The sequence below is a fragment of the Balaenoptera physalus genome (assembly GCF_965194825.1).
Source record: "Balaenoptera physalus genome assembly, chromosome: 2".
Taxonomy (NCBI): domain Eukaryota; kingdom Metazoa; phylum Chordata; class Mammalia; order Artiodactyla; family Balaenopteridae; genus Balaenoptera; species Balaenoptera physalus.
The window spans coordinates 117,528,626-117,553,089 of record NC_138883.1 but is presented as its reverse complement, the minus strand read 5'-3'; the positions used below and the strand labels follow the sequence as shown (position 1 = coordinate 117,553,089).

General features: G+C 37.4%; 1 protein-coding gene and 2 pseudogenes across 3 annotated transcripts in view; 2 read left to right on the top strand and 1 right to left on the bottom strand.

Moving 5' to 3' along the window:
* REC114 (REC114 meiotic recombination protein) overlaps positions 1 to 24,464 on the bottom strand; it is a gene marked incomplete at its 5' end in the record, with an annotated part of 111,773 nt that overhangs the window by 69,659 nt on the left and 17,650 nt on the right. Inside the window, one exon of the mRNA XM_082444403.1 lies at positions 8,149 to 8,238. Coding sequence (XP_082300529.1) covers positions 8,149 to 8,238 — 90 coding nt within the window. The remainder of the gene's footprint in view (positions 1 to 8,148; positions 8,239 to 24,464) is intronic.
* Positions 200 to 8,124, top strand: LOC309651544 (eukaryotic translation initiation factor 5-like; annotated as a pseudogene). The gene is made up of 2 exons: positions 200 to 1,729; positions 2,101 to 8,124. The product of its transcript is annotated as a eukaryotic translation initiation factor 5-like (transcript).
* Positions 8,147 to 23,157, top strand: LOC309651531 (small ubiquitin-related modifier 1 pseudogene; annotated as a pseudogene). Its single transcript, XR_014268275.1, has 2 exons — positions 8,147 to 14,753; positions 19,858 to 23,157. The product of XR_014268275.1 is annotated as a small ubiquitin-related modifier 1 pseudogene (transcript).

Genomic DNA, 24,464 nt, shown 5'->3' with positions numbered 1-24,464 from the left:
CATCAGATCAGTCCTATGGGTGTGAAAGGGCTGCCATAATTATGGACCACAAACAGGGTGGCCTAAAGCAACAGAACTTTATGCTCTCACAGTTCTGGAGGTCAGAAGTCTGAAATCAAAGTGTCCATAAGGCCAGGCTCCCCCTGCTGTTTCCAGGAAAGAGTCCTTCTTTGTCTCTTCAAGCTTCTGGTGGTTGCACGGCTTGTAGACACATCACTCTGATTTCTGCCTCCCTCTTCACATGCCTTCTCCCATGTGTGTCTGTGTATCTCTGTATCTCTCTTCTTATAAGAATACCAGCCATTGGATGTAAGGACCACCCTAAGTGGTCCAGTGTGACCTCATCTTACCTAATTAAGATCCCATTTCCAAATGATGTCACATTTGGAGGTTCTGGATGGACATGAGTTTTGGGGGACCCTATTCAACCTAGTACAGCTTCCTTCTTTACTTACTTTTCTTCTGCCCTCACTCTTACTGCCCTGGGGTTATACTTCTTCCTAATAAAGCATCAGCACGCAAGCTTGCTTTCAGGTTTTCCTTTCTAGGGAAACTGGAGTAAGAAAACAACCATATTCCAGACAGCGAGAACATTCCAGAGGTCGCCAGGCCCCGGGCGCTGAAGGGTGCGGACCCCAGACGTCGCTGGGACAGCCCGTCCCTGCTGCTTGGCGGTGCCTGGCCTGGCCGCTGCTCGCTGTGCTGCCTCCGCCACGCTCCTCGGACACGGGTTCGCGCGTACCTCACTTCATCCCAGTCCCGGGACAGCAACGTTGGGTTTATGTCTTTATTTGATGAAAACGAGCTGTTGCGCAGCCATTGGTACCTGTATTGGGGAAACACAGCATACAAGCAAGAAGCTTACAGCCTCAGTGGCAAAAAATTTTTCATGTCAGAGACTGAGAACTCCTGCAGTCGTTTATGTTATCCCTTCTTCTCCAGACAGGGGATATCAAAAAGTTGCAATCAAAGATCTCATCATCTTATTGATAAAGCCACTAATGAGCCAAAATGCCTGTCAACGTCAACCGCAGCGTGTCAGACCAGTTCTATCGCTACAAGATGCCCCGTCTGATTGCCAAGGTTGAGGGCAAAGGAAATGGAATCAAGACAATTATAGTCAACATGGTTGACATAGCCAAAGCGCTTAATTGGCCTCCAACGTATCCCACCAAATATTTTGGTTGTGAACTGGGAGCACAGACCCAGTTTGACGTTAAGAATGACCGTTACATTGTCAGTGGATCTCATGAGGCGAATAAGCTGCAAGGCATGTTGGATGGATTCATTAAAAAATTTGTTCTCTGTCCTGAGTGTGAGAATCCCGAAATGGATGTGCATGTCAATCCAAAGAAGCAAACAGCAGGTAATTCTTGTAAAGCCCGTGGCTATCGAGGCATGCTTGATACACATCATAAACTCTGCATGTTCATTCTCAAAATCCCACCTGAGAATAGTGACAATGGTTCAGGAAAGAAAGAAAAGGAAAAGAAAACTAGAAAGGGCAAAGACAAGGAAAATGGTTCCGTGTCCAGCAGTGAGACACCACCACCACCACCACCCAATGAAATTAGTCCTCCTCCACATGCTGTGGAAGAAGAGGAAGATGATGACTGGGGGGAGGATACAACAGAGGAAGCTCAAAGGTGAAGAATGGATGAAATCAGTGACCACACAAAAGTTTTAACCCTCAGTGATGATTTGGAAAGGACTGTTGAAGAGCGTGTCAATAACCTGTTTTTTTTTAAATTTTATTTATTCTATTTTTGGCTGCGTTGGGTCTTCGTTGCTGCACATGGGCTTTCTCTAGTTGTGGTGAGTGGGGGCTCCTCTTCCTTGTGGTGCACGGGCTTCTCATTGCAGTGGCTTCTCTTGTTGCGGTGCACGGGCTCTAGGCGCGCGGGCTTCAGTAGTTGTGGCACGCGGGCTCTAGAGCGCAGGCACAGTAGTTGTGGCTCGCGGGCTCTAGAACGCAGGCTCAGTAGTTGTGGCGCATGGGCTTACTGGCTTCGCGGCATGTGGGATCTTCCCGGACCAGGGCTCAAACCCGTGTCCCCTGCATTGGCAGGCAGATTCTTAACCACTGCACCACGAGGGAAGCCCTCCTGTTTGATTTTGTTAAGAAAAAGAAAGAAGAAGGTAGTATTGACTCATCTGACAAAGAAATTGTAGCTGAAGCAGAAAGACTGGATGTAAAAGCCATGGGCCCTCTTATTTTGACTGAAGTTCTTTTTAATAAGAACATTAGAGAACAAATTAAGAAATACAGGGCACCAATTCTTACGATTTTGTCACAACAAAAAAGCTCAACGGTACCTTCTTCATTGTTTGGAGTGTGTGTTAGCAATGCACCAAGCTCAGCTCATCTCCAAGATTCCACATATCTTGAAGGAGATGTATGATGCAGACCTTTTGGAGGAAGAAGCCATCCTTAGCTGGTCAGAAAAGGCCTCTAAGAAATATGTTTCAAAAGAACTTGCCAAAGAGATTCGTGTCAAAGTGGAACCTTTTATAAAATGGTTGAAGGAAGCAGAGGAAGAATCTTGTGCTGGTGAAGAAGATGATAAAGATGAGAATACTGAGGTGGTGTATTCAAAAACTGCCAGTGTACTGAAAGTTGAAGCTGTAAAGTCTGACAACAAGGACAATGACGTTGATATTGATGCCATTTAAAGGGGTGGGTGCAGCCCAGCATAACAGTTTAATGCTGAGAATCTTTCCGCATCATCAGCCAGAAGTGCAACATGTATGTGCAAAAGCTAAAATGGGTTAACATCATGCTACACTTTCTACTAAAAATGTGTTGCTGTGAGTGGTCTGTATTTAAACCCAAGAAGACATCTAGGGAGTCCATACACATATCAGTGAGCAGATATGTGTGCTTATTTACAGCATGTTTCTTTTTGAAAAATTAGTGGTGGACACATTTGGATCACATTTATATAGTTATAAAAATAAAGATTTGATTTTGCTCGCTCTTCAGATTTTTGGCTCTGAATGACTTAAGTAAGCTGAAATAATTGGCTCGTTTAAAAAATGTTGCATCATCATTTAACCTGATAGGATTATTGGAGCCTGTTAGATATTGTCAGGTGCTGAGACTATAAAGAGGTCTCAGCAGAATGTGAACATAAACTTACTTATAAATACCTTACTCAGTCATTAAGAAATGTAGTACTTTTAAGTCTTATTTCTAGTCCCTCAGATTGGCATGTGGTAATGTACATTCTTCCCATGCCAAGGGGGACTGATAATCAAATGACAGTGCAACACCTTTACCTTACTGAGAAGTTAAAATGACCTGAGTGTCCTATAAATAAAATTTTAAGAACAGGTTTTGAAACTTGAATTGTGTTTTTTTCATTTCTTCTATACTTGCCCCAAATTGTAGTCTTTGAAGTCATGTGCACTTGCACGTTGGATGAGCCAGGGGAATTATTACATTAACATATAACATTTTATTATGTGTATGTAGCTCTTGCTTTTATACTGAGAGAAAACTGAAACTCTGGGGAGTGATTAAATAGTAAGCTCTACGATTTTATTTGGGGGAAGCAGGAAAAGGCACACTTAATCTCTAGCAAACACTGAGCATAATTTTTCAGCATTTACTCTTGATTCAAATTACAATTTCAAAATATTTAGACATACTGTATCTTTTGTTCAGTGTGGATTTTTCCCCTGACAGACTATGGTTCTTTGATGACTTTTGCATCTGGACACATAGCTTATGCTTTTCAGGTTTTCATTGCTATCTTGCCAAAATAAGTGTTAACTATGTCTCAAATTCCCCCCCACACCCCCCAAAATGTCTTATTTTTTAAAAAAGCTAAAAGCATACTTCTAAGAGCCTATATTTTGGTGTAAGACTTGGGGTGTTTTTTATTTTCACACTGAATATTGTGAGATACCCAGGAAGTCTGTGATGATGGCAACGGAAAGCATGTGCCTAGGGCCTGACCCAGCCCATCCTGGGCTTTAGATTTGGAAATAACTTCCTTGTGATGTGCTTGCCCAATCTGCTGATGTAAACTCCCTTGATAGACGGGCTTATGACTACATCTGAGAAATCATCTTGAATATACAAATTTACACAAAAGGTACACTGTGGGAATCAAAATGCACGGAGTGAATTTTTTGGGGAGCATGGCTTATTATCATTCACCTCTTTCTTTGTGATCCATCTCACAGATTACAATGAGACCTTAACAAATGTATGTAAGTTTTTTTCACACTGAAATTATATAAACATTTGATATAATAAAGAATAAATAAAAAGAGTTTAAAAAGATTTTAAAAAATATTACTCAAGTTATATATGTATACACAACATGCACCAAATTGTAGAGCTACAGTATTTCTCAATAGTGATGTCTTGGAATTTGATAAACTTGGTTTTGTTACTGCAGTGCAAAAAATCATTCCATGTATGATACCAAGTTTGTAACAACATCTATCATTGGTGCAAAAGAATGGAGCAGAGACAAGGAACAGGGTGGGCCCCTATGTCTGAGGAAGCCAAACTGCATTAATGTCACCATTCAGCAAAGACCCATGATACTGACAAGGAGAATTAACTATGTGCTAGGCATCCGTCAGTCCACCATCTGGGATTCTACATTCGAAGTTGAACAACAAATCTTACCTCTTGGCAGCTGATAAAAGCCCTAACAGTGGCAGATAAAGCACAACTGTACAAGTAGTGCTACAATTTTAAAAGTCACAAGGAATGCAAAGATGACTTTGCAGGTCATCTCACATTCAGATAAGGCTATCTTCCACTAGAGTGGAAAGATGAATCATCACAATACACAACTGTGGGATGCTGCCATATTATAACAGAATGTGTAAGGGATTCACCAAAAATTCATGTCTTTTAAATATATTTGACCTATTTGTTTATTACTATTTCTCCCCACTAGAATGATGACACTCCATGATGACAGGGATTTTTGCCTTTGCTGTTCACTGCTATATCCTTAGCACCTAGTACAATGCCAAGCATACAGTAATTGTTAAGTGAATAAATTATGCCTACGTAGATATTCAGTAAATATTTGTACAAATTCATTATGTCAATGTAAATGATGTAATAACCTTCTCTTACATTTCCTTTCTTGTATAATTTCTCTGATTGGAAGTTAATAATTGTCTTGTTTCTTTATTCATTTTGTTTCTAAATACCAATCCAAACATAAACTTTCAATCTACAAATATAAATGCTATCGAGGATGTGGAGAAAAGGGAACCCTCCTACACTGTTGGTGAGAATATAAACTGGTGCAGCCACTATGGAAAACAGTATGGAGCTTCCTTAAAAAACTAAAAATAGAGTTACCATTATTATCCAGCAATCCCACTCCTGGGCATATATCCAGAAAAGACAAAAATTCTAATTTGAAAAGACACATGCACCCCAATGTTCATAGCAGCACTATTCACAATAACCAAGACATGGAAGCAATCTAAATGCCCATCGACAGATGAATGGATAAAGAAGAGGTGGTATGTACAATGGAATATTACTCGGCCATAAAAAGAATGAAATTTTGCCATTTGCAGCAACATGAACAGACCTAGAGAATATCATACTAAGTGAAGTCAGACAGAGAAAAACAAATATTATATGATATCACTTATATGTGGAATCTAAAAAATAATACAAATGAATTTATTCACAAAACAGAAACAGACTAACAGACATAGAAAACAAACTTATGGTTACCAAAGGTGAAGGGGGAGGGGAGGATAAATTAGGAGTATGAGATTAACATAGACACACTACCATATTTAAAACAGATAAGCAATAAGGATTTACTGTATAGCACAGGGAATTATACTCAATATCTTGTAATAACCTATAATGGAAAATAATCTGAAAATATGTGTGTGTGTATATATATATTTATTATATATATATTTATTTATATATATATATATAAAACTGAATCACTTTGCCATACACCTGAAACTAACACAATACTGTAAATCAACTATACTTCAATTAAAAAAATGACCTTTCAAGCAAGGAGATTCTTATTTCTCCTTTATATATTTCTTCATTCCAAAAGTTTCCTACAATATGTGTGTGTTTACATATATTCAGAATAAAGAATGTATGCATTTTTATAAAATTAGAGCTTTTGGAAAACAAGGTTTAAAATGTTAATAAATGCATATCTATCAATAATTATCTTAAATGTCAATGGACTAAGTGTTCCAATCAAAAGACACAGAGTGGCAGGTTGGATAATAAAACAAGAGCCTACAATATGCTGCCTACAAGAGACCCACTTTAGGGCGAAGGAAACACATAGATTGAAAGTGAGGGGATGGAAAAAGATATTTCATGCAAATGGAAATGACAAGAAAGCAGGGGTAGCAATACTCATATCAGACAAAACATACTTTAAAACAAAGGCCGTTTAAAGACTTAAACATAAGACATGACACCATAAAACTCCTAGAAGAGAGCATAGGCAAAACATTCTCTGACATAAATTGTAGCAATATTTTCTTAGGTCAGTCTCCCAAGGCAATAGAAATAAAAACAAAAATAAACAAATGGGACCTAATCAAACTTGCAAGCTTTTGCATAGCAAAGGAAACGATAAAAAAAACCCAAAAAGACAACCTATGGAATGGGAGAAAATATTTGCAAATGACACAACTGACAAGGGCTTAATCTCCAAAATATACAAACAGCTAATACAACTCAACAACAAAAACAAACAAACAACCCAGTCGAAAAATGGGCAGAAGACCTTAATAGACATTTCTCCAAAGAAGACATACAGATGGCCAGTAGACACATGAAAAGATGCTCAACATCACTAATTATCAGAGAAATGCAAATCAAAACTACAGTGAGGTACCTCACACCGGTCAGAATGGCCATCATTAAAAAGTCTACAAATGAAAAATGCTGGAGAGGGTGTGGACAAAAGGGAACCCTCTTACACTGTTGGTGGGCATGTAAGTTGGTGCAGCCACTATGGAAAACAGTATGGAGGTTCCTCAGAAAACTAAAAATAGAACTACCATATGATCCAGCAATCCCACTCCTGGGCATACACCTGGACAAAACTCTAATTCAAAAAGATGCATGTACCCCTATGTTCATAGCAGCACTATTCACAACAGCCAAGACGTGGAAACAACCTAAATATCCATCGACAGCTGAATGGATAAAGAAGATGTGGTATATACACACACACACACACACACACACACACACACACACACACACACACACACACACAACAGAATACTACTCAGCCATAAAAAAGAATGAAATTTTGCCATTTGCAGCAACATGGATGAACCTAGAGATTATCATACTAAATGAAGTAAATCAGACAAATATCATATGATCACTTATATGTGGAATCTAAAATATGATACAAATGAACTTATTTACAAAACAGAAACAGACTCACAGACATAGAAAACAAACTCATGGTTACCAAAGAGGAAATGTGAGGGGATAAATAAGGAGTTTGGGATTAGCAGATACAAACTACTGTATATAAAATAAACAATACGGATTTACTGTACAGCACAGGGAATTATATTAAATATCTTATAATAACCTATAATGGAAAAGAATATGAAAAAGAATATGTATATATATGTGCAACTGAATCACTCTGCTGTACACCAGAAACTAACACAACCTTGTAAATCAACTATACTTTAATAAAAAATAAAATAAAATAAAATTAGAGTTTTATAGAGGACTCTATCAATTGATAATAGCATGCTTCAAGTTTTCTTTTAGCTATTTTCTCAAATCTATCCCTCTGCATATGCTCTTTATTCTATCCGGAAAACCCACACCCATCTCTCTATAAATCTAACCTGTCTTCAACCCAATCTCCCCAATGAAGAATCCTTTATAACACCGATTAATCTCAATCCTTTGATCCACTTTGACTCCCAACAAAACCCTAAACCCCTTTAGGGCAGGAAATATTCATTATGTTTTTTTATTTCCCACTGTTATAGAACATTCAATAAATGCTTAATTTGTTGAATTTGTTAATTTGATGAATTTCAATGAGACTGAAGAACCTTGAGGATACAAAATTAATGTAAAGCTACAAAGATAAATATACCTACATATTAAACTATATGCATAAAACCTACCAACAGTGTCTGTCCTTGGGAAATGAAGAAATGACCCGATATAACTATGGTGAGAACAAGATGCCCAGATTCTTCACTGGAGTCAAAAACCTTGAAAAAGAGAGAAATGTGTATAAGACATTTCTGTAATACTAATAAACTTATAACCAAACTATCTTCTCACACTGATCTTCCCACTCTGAATGTTCCCTTTCCCTCATTTAATCTGTAATCATTCCCCTATAGTTTCAAGTTTTCCTCATATAAGGGTTAACAGCCAGGCTTTTATAAAATATAACTAAAACCAATATTTTGAAACAACAACAGTAAATGAAGAATCAAGAGACATGGGGCCTGAGCCAACCACTTTTGAATTACATTTTAATAAATCATGAATTATCTGTGAGCCTCAGTTTCCTTTCTGTAAAATGGGGATAATGCTTTACAGGTTGTTGTCAGACTACAGAGTCAGTTTCTTTAGCCACATAATCCATTTTTCACAACCCCTCAAAACTTGGTGTTTCCTCTGGATGAGCTTTAATTTGTAATGTCACTCTTAAAAATAGGGTGCCCCAAACTGACCATAATATTCTTGGTGTGATCCAATTATATCTCCATTACTTGCAGTAATGAAGCCTACAATTACATTTATCTTTTGAGGGGGTAGTCCCATTGAAGAGTGATCTTACATCAATAAAACCCCCTGAAACTTCATCACCTCTGTTGGTAAATCATACTTTTACTTTCTGCATCTGAACCTAAACATAAGACCTTGCATTTACCCCCATTATATTTTATCTTGTCAGATTTGGTCTACAGTTGTGGTGGGGAGTTGAAGCAATTAAAGTAAAATGTCAAGGAGGTCATGACTCATAGATATTTAAGAGTGGGATTTGGGTCTTAAGTGACTACACTGTATAGGTGTCTTTAATATCATTGATAAACACAGTAAAGGTAAACATCCTTGTATAAACAATAGGATGAAATTACAGATTCATCTTAATGCTCAAAGCTCAAAATAATTAATACATACCTAACTCAAGTATACCGTTATAAGGTTACTGCATTCTATTAAGAAATAATGTTCTATCTTATAGTTCCATATGTGGGGTCTGAAGCTTCACTGCTATATTTAAACTCAAGATTTCCTACTGAGTTTTCTCTAATTCACTTTATTTATTCATTTTTTTAAAAATTATTATTTTTTAATTAATTATTTATTTATTTATGGCTGTGTTGGGTCTTCGTTTCTGTGAGAGGGCTTTCTCTAGTTGTGGCAAGTGGGGGCCACTCTTCATCGCGGTGCGCGGGCCTCTCACTATCGCGGCCTCTCTTGTTGCGGAGCACAGGCTCCAGACGCGCAGGCTCAGTAGTTGTGGCTCACGGGCTTATTTGCTCCACGACATGTGGGATCTTCCCAGACCAGGGCTCGAACCCGTGTCTCCTGCATTGGCAGGCAGATTCTCAACCACTGCGCCACCAGGGAAGCCTCTAATTCACTTTAAATTCCAAACTTAAAAATCGAATAACATTTTAGATGTCAAGATGGGTATGCTAAACCCTGCATTATTTCTTTCAGTGGTTGTTATTCATCCTCTTTCCCAATATTAGGAATTCAGTTATTTGTACAACGCTCTTCCCATTATAGTTTAAATAGATTATCTTGTATGCTTCATGACCACTTAAAACCTGAAGAATAGCTAGGAATGAAGCATAGCTATTGAAACTGGAGTCTGTTAAGCAAATTCTTTGGGAGGCAATATTCTAACATAACAGTTTAACTTTTTTTTTTTTTAGAGATATAACATATATCCCCAAAAGTGTCCAACACTCAAATGAACAGTTCAATGAGTGATGACAAGGTAAACACACAATCACCACTCAGATAAAAAAACAGAAGCCTTCCAGAAGGTACCCTAGTGCTATCTCCCAATCACTATCTGCTCCCTCCTCCAATATCCATCCTGACTTCTAACACCATAGTTTAGTTTTATTTATATGAATGGAATCATACAGAATTCTTTTATGTCTGGCTTCATCAATGTTGTTGCATATACCTCAGTTCATTCGTTATCATTACTGTAGAATACCATTCTATGATTATACCACAATTTATTTTTTCATTCTTTTGTTGATGAATATTGTTTTCCAGTTTAAATCTACTGCAAATAATGCTGTTATGAACATTCTTATATATGTCTCTTGTTGGGTAGAAACACTCGTTATGGAGATGCCAATTCTTTCCAAATAATTTTATTGTTTTTTCTTCCCTGCCCTCCAAACTTTTACATCTTATTTTTTTTTTTTTTTGGCTGCACTGCACGGCATGTGGGATCTTAGCTCCTCGAGCAGTTGGAAGTGCAGAGTCTTAGCCAGTGGACCACCAGGGAAGTCCCCAAACTTTTACATCTAATTGACCACTCAACATCTCTACTTAAAGGTCTAATAGTCATCTCAAAATTAGCAGCCCCTAACTTGAAGTCCCAACCTTCCCATTCATTCATTCATTGAATATTTACAAAGTGTCGAGCAAGTGGCACCTGTTGCCTGTCACCAGGTGTAGAAGTCCAAACACTTCTGCTCACTATATCTTGGTACTGGAGTCACCATGGAAAACAACACAGTCAAGCAGTGGAGGGAACAGCACTTGACTCACACAGAGAAGAAACAGAGCAAGATCAGTATCAGTACTGGGGCCTGGTTCCCCCATGGCCCGCAGGGGGGACCTAGGCAGCCATGCAGGGCAGCTGGCCTGCACTCGCCCCTCATGGCTACAGCACAATGACTCCTCCTTCTCCCCCCAGGGGACAGATACAACAATGGGGCTGGCCAGGTGCCATATGATGCTTAAGCAGAACACAGGAGCACAGGCTGTGAGGACTCTATTTCTTGTTAAGTAAGCGTTCCAGGCCCAAGGCCCATTCTTACAGCCAAGAGAGGGGGTTGCAAGACTGCATGCCCAAGACTGCCTTTCACAACACAAAGCACCTACCATGGACCAGGCTGCTGTAGGCTTTTGACTCCCACAGTTTTCCCATCTCAGAATATAATTCTATCTTTCCATTTCGTTAGGCCAAACTGTGGAATCATTCTTGAATCCTCTACTTTTTGCATACACATATCCATCAGCAAATCCTTCAAAATATGCAGGATCTAACCACTTCTCACAGGTCTGGTCTGAGTTGGCATCATCTCTAGTGGGATTATTATAATAACCTCCTAACTGGCTTTCTAGTTTCTGTTCTTGCTCCCCTTTTCCAACACATTTTATTCTCAATACAGTAACCAGAGTGATCCTTTTAAAACCTAAGTCACGTCATGTCATTTCCAGCTCAAAGCCCTAGCAGCTTTCCATCTCATTCAGAGACTCATGCAAGGTGTTCCACAATCCATTACCTCTCTGCTCTCATCGCCCCTTTGGCCACTCTGCTCCAGCCGCACTGGCCTCTGCTGCTCCTTGAACCTACAAGGCACATTCACGATTATAAAACTCAGGGCTTCTCTATCTGAAATTGTCTTCTCCTAGATCTACATGACTCACTCCTTGATCTTTTTCAGGTCTTTGCTTAAATGTCATATGCTTAAATGTCACCTTTCCTGACCATCCTAGTGAAAACTGCCACCAGCTCCCTGCCCCATTACCCAGACCAGATAGTTCCTATTCCCTTTTCCAATTTTGTTTCTTTATATTTACTTATTTATCTGTCTACATATCTTCTTTAAAAGAAGGTTGATGTAAGGGATTAAAAACAACACTCAAAGAATCCAAAAGAAGAATAGAATATAAAGGGAAGAACAGGTGGGACAAACACAAGACAAAAAGCAAGATTACAGACTTACACCTAACCCTTTCAATGATCACATTAAATGTAAATGGCCTTAATCAGGATTAATTTTGCTTCTCAGCTACCCATTTTCTCTTCATTATTTTTCAGTGAGAATACATGAAAAATTACTAAGAATCCTTTTCTCTTTCCTTATTTATTCTTTACACCCTTCCTGCTCTTTTTTTTGCCCTCTAAAGAGATTTTTTTTAAATAAATTTATTTTATTTAAAAATTTATTTATTTTATTTAAATTATTTTATTTTAAAAAAATGTAAATGGCTTAAACATCCCAATGAAAGGCAATCTGACAACAGGATGAGAAGACAAGGCACAACTATATATAAATATAAAAATATGAACAGGTGAAAACAAAAGGGTGAGAAAAATATATACCATGCTAATACTAGTCAAAAGAAAGCTGGAATAGCTATTAATTTTAGGCAAGACTACCAAAAGGTATAAAGAAGGTCATTTCATAATGACAAGGCGTTAATCAAGAGACATAATTATCCTAAACATTCACGCCCCCAATAAGAGCTGAAAAATACATGAAGCAGGCAAGGTTCTGCCTACCCAAGGCCGCTGCTGTGCAGAGACCCCGGGGTGAAGCCACCGTCACCATGTCTGACCAGGAGGCAAAACTTTCAACTGAGGACTTGGGGGATAAGAAGGAAGGAGAATATATTAAACTCAAAGTCACAGGACAGGAGAGCAGTGAGATTTACTTCAAAGTGAAAATGACAACACATCTCAAGAAACTCAAAGAATCACACTGTCAAAGACAGGAAGTTCCCATGAATTCACCCAGGTTTCTCTTTGAAGGTCAGAGAATTGCTGATAATCATACTCCAAAAGAACTGGGAATAGAGGGAGAAGATGTGATTGAAGTTTATCAGGAACAAACAGGGGGTCATTCAACAGTTTAGATATTTTTATTTTTTTTATTTTCCTTAATTCTTTATTTTTAAAAATAGTTCTTTTGTAATGTGATGTTCAAAACAGAATTGAAAACTGGCATCTCTTTAAAACATCTGGTAATTTGCATTCTAGTGTCGATTATTCATTATTGTTTGTTTTCACTGTGCTGATTTTTGGTGATCAAACCTCAGCCCCCTTCATATTGTCGTCTCCTTTTTAAAAATTACGTATGTGCACAGAGAGGCCGCCTTTTCCAGGACTGTGCATTTGCACGCTTGTGATAAATAACAGTGACTAATGCAAGTGTTCATAATGACTTTCCAGCTGGCCCTGAAGTTTTAGCACGTGACTGCTTCACTCTTGGACTATGACTTTCAGAGGGAGATGGAAGTTTTTCAGAGAACTGAACTGTGGAAAAATGACCTTTCCTTAACTTGAAGCTACTTTTAAAATCTGAGGGTCTGGACCAAAAGAAGAGGAATATCAGGTTGGAGTCAAGATGACAAAGGTGGTGAGAATAAATGACTAGCTCCAAAGATGGTTTCACTGAAGAGAAAGCATTTTAAGATGAAGGACAAACCTTGTCAGAAGATCCCAGAAAAGTTCTAATTTTCCTTAGCAGTTAAAGTTATTCATGCAGAAGTGTATACAACAGAACACTGCTCTTTTTGACTTTATTTGTACTTTTTGGCCTGAGATATAGGTTTTAAATGGACATCGTCAGTACCAGCTTCATTAAAATAAACAAAATATTTGTTAAAACCATAAAAAATACATGAAGCAATAACTGATAGAGCTGTAAGGAAAAATAGACAAATCCACAATTATAGTCAGATTTCAACACCCCTCTCTCAATAATTGATAAACATAGAAAATCAGCAAGCATATAGTAGACGTGAACAACACTATCAACCAACATGACCTGATTGACATTTATACAACACTCCACTCAATATCAGCAAAATATATATCCTTCTCAAGTGTACACAGAGCACTTACTGAGAGAGACCAAATTCTGGGCCATAAAACAAGTGTTAGTAAATTTTAAAGTATGTTCTCTGAGCACAAATTAAATTAGAAATCAATAACAGAAATATCTCTGAAAAAGTCCCCAAACATTTTGAAACTAAATCGTGTACTTCTAAATAACCCATGGGTAAATAAGAAATTAACAGATAAATCAGGAAGTATTTTGAACTGAATGTAATTCACCATGTCAACAAACTAAAAGAGAAAAATCATAGGATCACCTCACTAGATGAAAGAATATACAAAAGGCATTTGACAAAATTCAACATCCATTCCTGAGTATAAAAAAAAAAAATCAGCAAACCAGGAATTGAAGGAACTTCAAGCTGATGAAGAGCATCTATGAAAAAACTATAGGTAATATATTTAATAGTGAAAGACTGAAAGCTTTCTAAGATAAGGAACAAGACAAGAATGTCACCACTTTTATTCGACACTGTACTGGAGGTTCTAACCACTGTAATTAGGCAAGAAAAAGAAATAAAAAGCCTTTCCTTTCCAGACTGGAAAGGTAGAAGAAAAACTGTCTTAATTCACAGACAACATAATCATTTATATAGAAAATCCAATTTATTTCCCTAGAATAAATGAATTTTAGAAAGACTGCAAGATACAAGATCAATAAATGAAAACTAAATTTATACAAACTAGTAAAGAACAACTGGATTTGGAATTTTAGAAACATCAAAACTTATAATAGCATGAAAAATATGAAATATTTAGAGATAAATATGACAAAAGAAGTGAAAGATCTACACACTGAAAACTGACAGAAATTTAATACATAGTAAATATAAGGAGAGTTATACTTTGTTCATGGATAGGAAGATTTAATACTGTTAAGATGCTGAGGTAGAAGCAAGAAAAACTACAATCCTGCAGCCTGCGGACCAAAAACCACAGTTACAGAAAGATAGAGAAGATGAAAAGGCAGAGGGCTATATACCAGATGAAGGAACAAGAAAAAACCCCAGAAAAACAACTAAATGAAGTGGAGATAGGCAACCTTCCAGAGAAAGAATTCAGAATAATGATAGTGAAGATGATCCAGGACCTCGGAATAAGAATGGAGGCAAAGATTGAGAAGATGCAAGAAATGATTAACAAAGACCTAGAAGAATTAAAGAACAAACAAACAGAGATGACCAATACAATAACTGAAATGAAAACTACACTAGAAGGAATCAATAGCAGAATAACTGAGGCAGAAGAACGGATAAGTGACCTGGAAGACAGAATGGTGGAATTCACTGCTGCGGAACAGACTAAAGAAAAAAGAATGAAAAGAAATGAAGACAGCCTAAGAGACCTCTGGGACAACATTAAACGCAACAACATTCGCATTACAGGGGTCCCAGAAGGAGAAGAGAGAGAGAAAGGACCAGAGAAAATATTTGAAGAGATTATAGTCGAAAACTTCCCTAACATGGGAAAGGAAATAGCCACCCAAGTCCAGGAAGCGCAGAGAGTCCCATACAGAATAAACCCAAGGAGAAACACGCCGAGACACATAGTAATCAAAGTGGCAAAAATTAAAGACAAAGAAAAATTATTGAAAGCAGCAAGGGAAAAACGACAAATAACATACAAGGGAACTCCCATAAGGTTAACAGCTGATTTCTCAGCAGAAACTCTGCAAGCCAGAAGGGAGTGGCATGATATACTTAAAGTGATGAAAGGGAAGAACCTACAACCAAGATTACTCTACCCGGCAAGGATCTCATTTAGATTTGATGGAGAAATCAAAAGCTTTACAGACAAGCAAAAGCTAAGAGAATTCAGCACCACCAAACCAGCTCTACAACAAATGCTAAAGGAACTTCTCTAAGTGGGAAACACAAGAGAAGAAAAGGACCTACAAAAACAAACCCAAAACAATTAAGAAAATGGTCATAGGAACATACATATCGATAATTACCTTAAACGTGAATGGATTAAACGCCCCAACCAAAAGACATAGACTGGCTGAATGGATACAAAAACAGGACCCATATATATGCTGTCTACAAGAGACCCACTTTAGACCTAGGGACACATACAGACTGAAAGTTAGGGGATGGAAAAAGATATTCCATGCAAATGGAAATCAAAAGAAAGCTGGAGTAGCTATACTCATATCAGATAAAATAGACTTTAAAATAAAGAATGTTACAAGAGACAAGGAAGGACACTACATAATGATCCAGGGATCAATCCAAGAAGAAGATATAACAATTATAAATATATATGCACCCAACATAGGAGCACCTCAATACATAAGGCAACTGCTAACAGCTATAAAAGAGGAAATCGACAGTAACACAATAATAGTGGGGGACTTTAACACTTCACTTACACCAATGGACAGATCATCCAAAATGAAAATAAATAAGGAAACAGAAGCTTTAAATGACACAATAGACCAGATAGATTTAATTGATATATATAGGACATTCCATCCAAAAACAGCAGATTACACATTCTTCTCAAGTGCGCACGGAACATTCTCCAGGATAGATCACATCTTGGGTCACAAATCAAGCCTCAGTAAATTTAAGAAAATTGAAATCATACCAAGCATCTCTTCTGACCACAACGCTATGAGATTAGAAATGAATTACAGGGAAAAAAACGTAAAAAAGACAAACACATGGAGGCTAAACAATACGTTACTAAATAACCAAAAGATCACTGAAGAAATCAAAGAGGAAATAAAAAAATACCTAGAGACAAATGACAATGAAAACACGACGACCCAAAACCTATGGGATGCAGCAAAAGCGGTTCTAAGAGGGAAGTTTATAGCTATACAAGCCTACCTAAAGAAACAAGAAAAATCTCAAGTAAACAATCTAACCTTACACCTAAAGAAACTAGAGAAAGAAGAACAAACAAAACCCAAAGTTAGCAGAAGGAAAGAAATCATAAAGATCAGAGCAGAAATAAATGAGATAGAAACAAAGAAAACAATAGCAAAGATCAATAAAACTAAAAGTTGGTTCTTTGAGAAGATAAACAAAATTGATAAGCCATTAGCCAGACTCATCAAGAAAAAGAGGGAGAGGACTCAAATCAATAAAATCAGAAATGAAAAAGGAGAAGTTACAACAGACACTGCAGAAATACAAAACATCCTAAGAGACTACTATAAGCAACTTTATGCCAATAAAATGGACAACCTGGAAGAAATGGACAAATTCTTAGAAAGGTATAACCTTCCAAGACTGAATCAGGAAGAAACAGAAAATATGAACAGACCAATCACAAGTAATGAAATTGAAACTGTGATTAAAAATCTTCCAACAAACAAAAGTCCAGGACCAGATGGCTTCACAGGTGAATTCTATCAAACATTTAGAGAAGAGCTAACACCCATCCTTCTCAAACTCTTCCAAAAAATTGCAGAGGAAGGAACACTCCCAAACTCATTCTATGAGGCCACCATCACCCTGATACCAAAACCAGACAAAGACACTACAAAAAAAGAAAATTACAGACCAATATCACTGATGAATATAGATGCAAAAATCCTCAACAAAATACTAGCAAACAGAATCCAACAACACATTAAAAGGATCATACACCACGATCAAGTGGGATTTATCCCAGGGATGCAAGGATTCTTCAATATACGCAAATCAATCAATGTGATACACCATATTAACAAACTGAAGAATAAAAACCATATGATCATCTCAATAGATGCAGAAAAAGCTTTTGACAAAATTCAACACCCATTTATGATAAAAACTCTCCAGAAAGTGGGCATAGAGGGAACCTACCTCAACATAATAAAGGCCATATATGACAAACCCACAGCAAACATCATTCTCAATGGTGAAAAACTGAAAGCATTTCCTCTAAGATCAGGAACGAGACAAGGATGTCCACTCTCACCACTATTATTCAACATAGTTCTGGAAGTCCTAGCCACGGCAATCAGAGAAGAAAAAGAAATAAAAGGAATACAAATTGGAAAAGAGGAAGTAAAACTGTCACTGTTTGCGGATGACATGATACTATACATAGAGAATCCTAAAACTGCCACCAGAAAACTGCTAGAGCTAATTAATGAATATGGTAAAGTTGCAGGATACAAAATTAATGCACAGAAATCTCTTGCATTCCTATACACTAATGATGACAAATCTGAAAGAGAAATTATGGAAACACTCCCATTTACCATTGCAACAAAAAGAATAAAATACCTAGGAATAAACCTACCTAGGGAGACAAAAGACCTGTATGCAGAAAACTATAAGACACTGATGAAAGAAATTAAAGATGATACCAACAGATGGAGAGATATACCATGTTCTTGGATTGGAAGAATCAACATTGTGAAAATGAGTATACTACCCAAAGCAATCTACAGATTCAATGCAATCCCTATCAAATTACCAATGGCATTTTTTACGGAGCTAGAACAAATCATCTTAAAATTTGTATGGAGACACAAAAGACCCCGAATAGCCAAAGCAGTCTTGAGGCAAAAAAATGGAGCTGGAGGAATCAGACTCCCTGACTTCAGACTATACTACAAAGCTACAGTAATCAAGACAATATGGTACTGGCACAAAAACAGAAACATAGATCAATGGAACAAGATAGAAAGCCCAGAGATTAACCCACACACCTATGGTCAACTAATCTATGACAAAGGAGGCAAAGATATACAATGGAGAAAAGACAGTCTCTTCAATAAGTGGTGCTGGGAAAACTGGACAGCTACATGTAAAAGAATGAAATTAGAATACTCCCTAACACCATACACACAAATAAACTCAAAATGGATTAGAGACCTAAATATAAGACTGGACACTATAAAACTCTTAGAGGAAAACATAGGAAGAACACTCTTTGACATAAATCACAGCAAGATCTTTTTTGATCCACCTCCTAGAGTAATGGAAATAAAAACAAAAATAAACAAGTGGGACCTAATGAAACTTCAAAGCTTTTGCACAGCAAAGGAAACCATAAACAAGACGAAAAGACAACCCTCAGAATGGGAGAAAATATTTGCAAATGAATCAACGGACAAAGGATTAATCTCCAAAATATATAAACAGCTCATTCAGCTCAATATCAAAGAAACAAACACCCCAATCCAAAAATGGGCAGAAGACCTAAATAGACATTTCTCCAAAGAAGACATACAGACGGCCACGAAGCACATGAAAAGCTGCTCAACATCACTAATTATTAGAGAAATGCAAATCAAAACTACAATGAGGTATCACCTCACTCCTGTTAGAATGGGGATCATCAGAAAATCTACAAACAACAAATGCTGGAGAGGGTGTGGAGAAAAGGGAACCCTCTTGCACTGTTGGTGGGAATGTAAATTGATACAGCCACTATGGAGAACAATGTGGAGGTTCCTTAAAAAACTAAAAATAGAATTACCATATGACCCAGCAATCCCACTACTGGGCATATACCCAGAGAAAACCGTAATTCAAAAAGACACATGCACCCGAATGTTCATTGCAGCACTATTTACAATAGCCAGGTCATGGAAGCAACCTAAATGCCCATCAACAGACGAATGGATAAAGAAGTTGTGGTACATATATACAATGGAATATTACTCAGCCATAAAAAGGAACGAAATTGAGTCATTTGTTGAGACGTGGATGGATCTAGAGACTGTCATACAGAGTGAAGTAAGTCAGAAAGAGAAAAACAAATATCATATATTAATGCATGTATGTGGAACCTAGAAAAATGGTACAGATGAGCCAGTTTGCAGGGCAGAAGTTGAGACACAGATGTAGAGAATGGACATATGGACACCAAGGGGGGAAAACTGCGGTGAGGTGGGGATGGTGGTGTGCTGAATTGGGCGATTGTGATTGGCATGTATACACTGATATGCATAAAATTGATGCCTAATAAGAACCTGCAGTATAAAAAAACAAACAAAACAACTAATACTAAAAAAAAAAAAAAAAAAAAAAAAAAAGATGCTGAGGTAGGCAGAATAATAATCCCCACCCAAAGGTTCCTGTCCTTATCCCTGGAACATATGAATATCTTATCTTACATGGCAAAGGGGACTTTGCAGATGTGATTAAGTTAAGGATCTTGAGACTAGGAGAGTATGCTGGATTATCTAGATGGTCCCAATGGAATCCGAAGGGTCCCTATAAGGGAAAGAAGGAGGCAGAAGAGTCAGAGTCAGAGAAGGAAATGTGACTGCTGGCTTTGAAGACGGAAGGGTGGTACAAGGCAAGGAATTCAGGCAGCCTCTAGAAGCTGGAAAAGGCAAGAAACAGATTCTCCCCTAAAGCCTCCAGAAGGAATGCAGCCCTGCTGACACCTTGATTTTAGCCTCATAAGACCTATTTTAGACTTCTGACCTCCAGAACTGTGTGCAAAGCGTAAACAAACTAAGTTTGGGTTTTTGTAAGCCACTAAGTTTGTGGCAATTTGTTACAGCAGTAATAATCAAAAATTCTAAATTCTTTTGTAGAAATTAACAAGCTGATTCTACAATTCATGTGGAAATTCATGAAAAGAGACCATATATCAACCATTTAAGTCATTTAACATTAACAAGGTACTCACTATATACTGATCTCTCTTATAAATGTTCGGGAAAGAAAAAAAAAAAACATAGAAGGGAATGTCCCTGACCATGAGCTTCATTGATTCATTTGTTCATTCAACAAATATTTATTGAGCACCTAACAGATGCCAAGCATTTTCTTAGATGGGACACATCACTGAACAAAACATTAGCTGCCCTCATGGAGCTAATGTGGGATGGGATGCAGGGCAAGGGTACAGAAAACTGTAAACAATAAATATAATTAGTGGCACACTAAGGGTGGAATGGTGGGAGCAGTCAACCCTGGTACAGGCAATAAGGGAGTGCTTTGTTGAGAATTTATAAACAATAGTCAAACTGACTAAAAAGCAGCTGCTTTTTATTACTATCATGCGCTAGCAATTCTAATCAATGTCACTGATGAAATACCCCTCCCTGAAAAAAATCTTTTGTTGATCTAAGTTCTAAACAATTGCTATAGTTACTGCTGAGTTTAAATAATACACACGTAAGTTTCAAATTAACAGATTTTTATTATTTATTCTTTAATAAACGTTGTTTTCTACATAGACATTCATTTGGAAAACTCCCAGTTATAAAGCTGGCCCACATACATGCAGACTTAACCACATACATCTGTTTCAAGAGAAGCTCACAAGGCTTTGACATACTTCAAGCTTGCCTAATGCAAAGTTCTTGTCTCAAACCCTTTCTTAGGATGCACTTCACTTCAACCCTGTGGTATGATACTCTTCTGCATTTAAACCATAGATTCAAAATAAACAATGATAGCACAGGGACTGTAAAGACCAAGAAACAGAACGTGAGTTATTACAATGTTGTCATTTTATGGGACCTTCTTTTTGGCATTTATATTTGTGCTTAAAATTTTAAAACAACGAAAGTGCAAGCAACGGGATGGAACATTTTTGTTTGGCAAATGCAAATTTTAGTTCACACTCAAAATATGTTACTAAATTTGAATAATACCTTTAATATTAAAATATTCTTTTAAAACTGTTAAATGTTTCCAAACTAAATAACAAAAAAGAGAATAAAGCATATCAGCAATTTTATCATTAGCTGCCTAGATTGTATGTTTGGAGATTTTCAGTATTATTTTTTAAAATCACTTATAAGTTAAAGAGAAATCAATTACATAAAATATCAGCCTCTAACCAAAGAAGCAAAGTTCAGACATTTACCTAGATATAAAAAACTGGCTAAACATTTGTGCTTTTTTTCCTGCCTTATACTATAGCGTGCATTTCCTTTTTCTTATTTATCTTACTGCCACGCTTATAATAATGAATCTCAATAAATTTCACTGTCTGCATAATAAATAATTTCATTTATGAAATTTTTATGAAAATAATTTCATCACTTAGGGGAGGAAAGTGTTAAAAATTATCCATTTTGGGTTTCATATGTTCTAGGCACATCACTGAACATAATAAATAAGTAAATTATCTAGTATGTAAGAAAGTGCTAGGAGCTAGGGAAAAAACGAAGCAGGGTAAGGGGAATGGGAGTGTAAAGACAGGGCATGAATGTTAAAATATAAATAGGGTGGTCAGCATGGGCATCACTGAGGTGAGGCTTGAGCAAAGACTTGACGGCATGGGAAGGTTACTAGGTATCGCGTGGGAAGGATACCAGGTATCTGGGAATTCCACAGTTATTATTTTTCATATATTTGTTGCAATATTTCATCTAAAAGATCTTTACGGTATGCTCAGTTCGAAAATGTCTAATTTAAGACTTCCAAGAGGTTCAAGAAAAAATGTAATTTGATTGCATCCCTGCAGTCTTCCCTTCCTAAATCCAATCCAAATACCAATTACCTTTCCTTGAGCAGTTATTAAAATCAGCATCCAAGTGGGCCAGAAGGGTGGGTTGAGGTCTCAGGATCCAGATGAAAAGAGCTGAGTTTTCCCCCTGGATGAGACTGGAGGCTGTAGCCTAAGCAAGTAGCCCTAGGGCAAAGGCAGGAATGCCCCAGTTCTTGGGAGAGAGACTAACCCGTAGAAATTGGTCATCCCCTCCACCCCCAAGAAGACCAGCCTGTGTATTCCGAAATTCCTACTGGTCTCCCAGCCTCTAAGGTGTCATAGTGGAGCTGGGAAACTTACTTAGCTGAGTCCTTTCTACTCCTCTACAGAAGACCTAGAAGGCTGAGACTCATGCACCTCCCAACACTTAACACTTATAAGGTATGTCGGACTTGAGCCCCAAAAGTAAGAAGAGGCATAAGTTAGATAAAGGAAAACGACAACATACCTGATAGGCTAAAGCAATAAAGAACAAACAGAAAACCCAGAACAGGTGGCTCCTAGCAGAACAAAACTGCCAGAGGAGATCAACATCAGCTTGAGCCAAAAAATAATAACAATAATAATAATATTGTTATTATTTTAGTTTTTAAAATATTTATTTATTTATTTTCCTTATTTTTTCCGGCTGCATCGGGTCTTAGTTGCAGCACACAGGATCTTTGTTGAGGCACGCAGGATCTTTCTTGTTACGGTGTGGTCTGTTGGGGTTTCTCTCTAGTTGCGGTGCGCTGGCTTCTCTCCAGTTGTGGCATGCGAGTTTTCTCTCTCTAGTTGTGGTGCGCAGGCTCCAGGACACGTGGGCTCTGTAGTTTGCGGCACGTGGGCTCTCTCATTGAGGCGCGCAAGCTAAGTAGTTGTGGCACGTGGGCTTAGTTGCCTCGTGGTACGTGGGCTTAGTTGCCTCGTGGCATGTGGGATCTTAGTTCCCCGACCAGGGATGGAACCTGCGTCCCCTGCATTGGAAGGCAGATTCTTTACCACTGGACCACCAAGGAAGTCCTAATAATAATTATTATTAAGAACACTTAAGGAGACTTGGAGCTAAAAACATATAAAAATTCAATAGCTTAACTGAAGAACTGGAGACCAAATTAATGGTCTGAAAGATCACGTAGGAGAAATATTCAGAAACACAGAGCATAACTACAAAGAAGAAATCATGTGTACAAGATAATGTGGAGCAAAGACTCAGCCCCAGGAGAACAAATGTTAACAGGAGCTAAAGTGGAAGGGGAGAAACAGAGCAAAGGCAATGATTAAACAGATAGCAGAACAACTATTCCACAACTGCAGAGATACGAGACAGAAGATGGAAAGGTTCGAGTTCCAGGCTTTGATGGGGGGGAGGAGGGAATCAACAATTAGACACACCCTGATAAAATTTCTAAATTTAAAGAATAAAGATCTTAAAAGCTTCCAGTCTTAAAAAAAGTCACTCTCCAACACCAGAAGATTCTGGACAACAAACTCATTTTTTTTTAGTAAATGAAGGCAAAGAATCAAGCACTTATCCTACCTCTCCTATACAAACTGACCTCCAGGTAAACTCTAGTGGATATGAGGAAATCTTTCTTTACTTTTGTAAAGAATATAAAATATTTTATATTCCAGATAATAAATGAAGAAAAATGATAAAATTAGAATATCAACATTTTTGCAACTCCTAATTAATTAATGGCTCTAGGCATTGTGCTTCAATAGCGGCAACACCCCAGAGAGATAAATAGGCATTACACACTTCCAATGTGAAGAAGACTAAACCACCTACTAAGTAGTCTGGCCAAAAATCCCCAAAAACAAAAACAAAAAGCTCAACCTGAATTTGATCAAGCCTCTAGATTCAGTTATCAATTCACAAGAAATACAGAGGACAAAGGATCACATTAACTGCACCACAGAGATGCAGTCAGCAAAATCATACTGTCAGAAATTCTTCAGAACTCGGTTTCTTCAGCGAATAAACTGCAAGGAAGGAAGAGAGGTGGATCACATAGAAGAAACCTTAAAGAATAAAAGAAATACTAATCAATCATCCACGTATGGTCCTGTTTAAAAGAATTATGAAACTTATGAGACTATTAGAAATTTGAGCACTGACTATTTGATGATATTAAGGAACCATTATTTTTTTAGGGTGAAAATGATATTACAATTGTTTTTTTAAGTTCTTATCTTTTAGAGATACCAACTGAA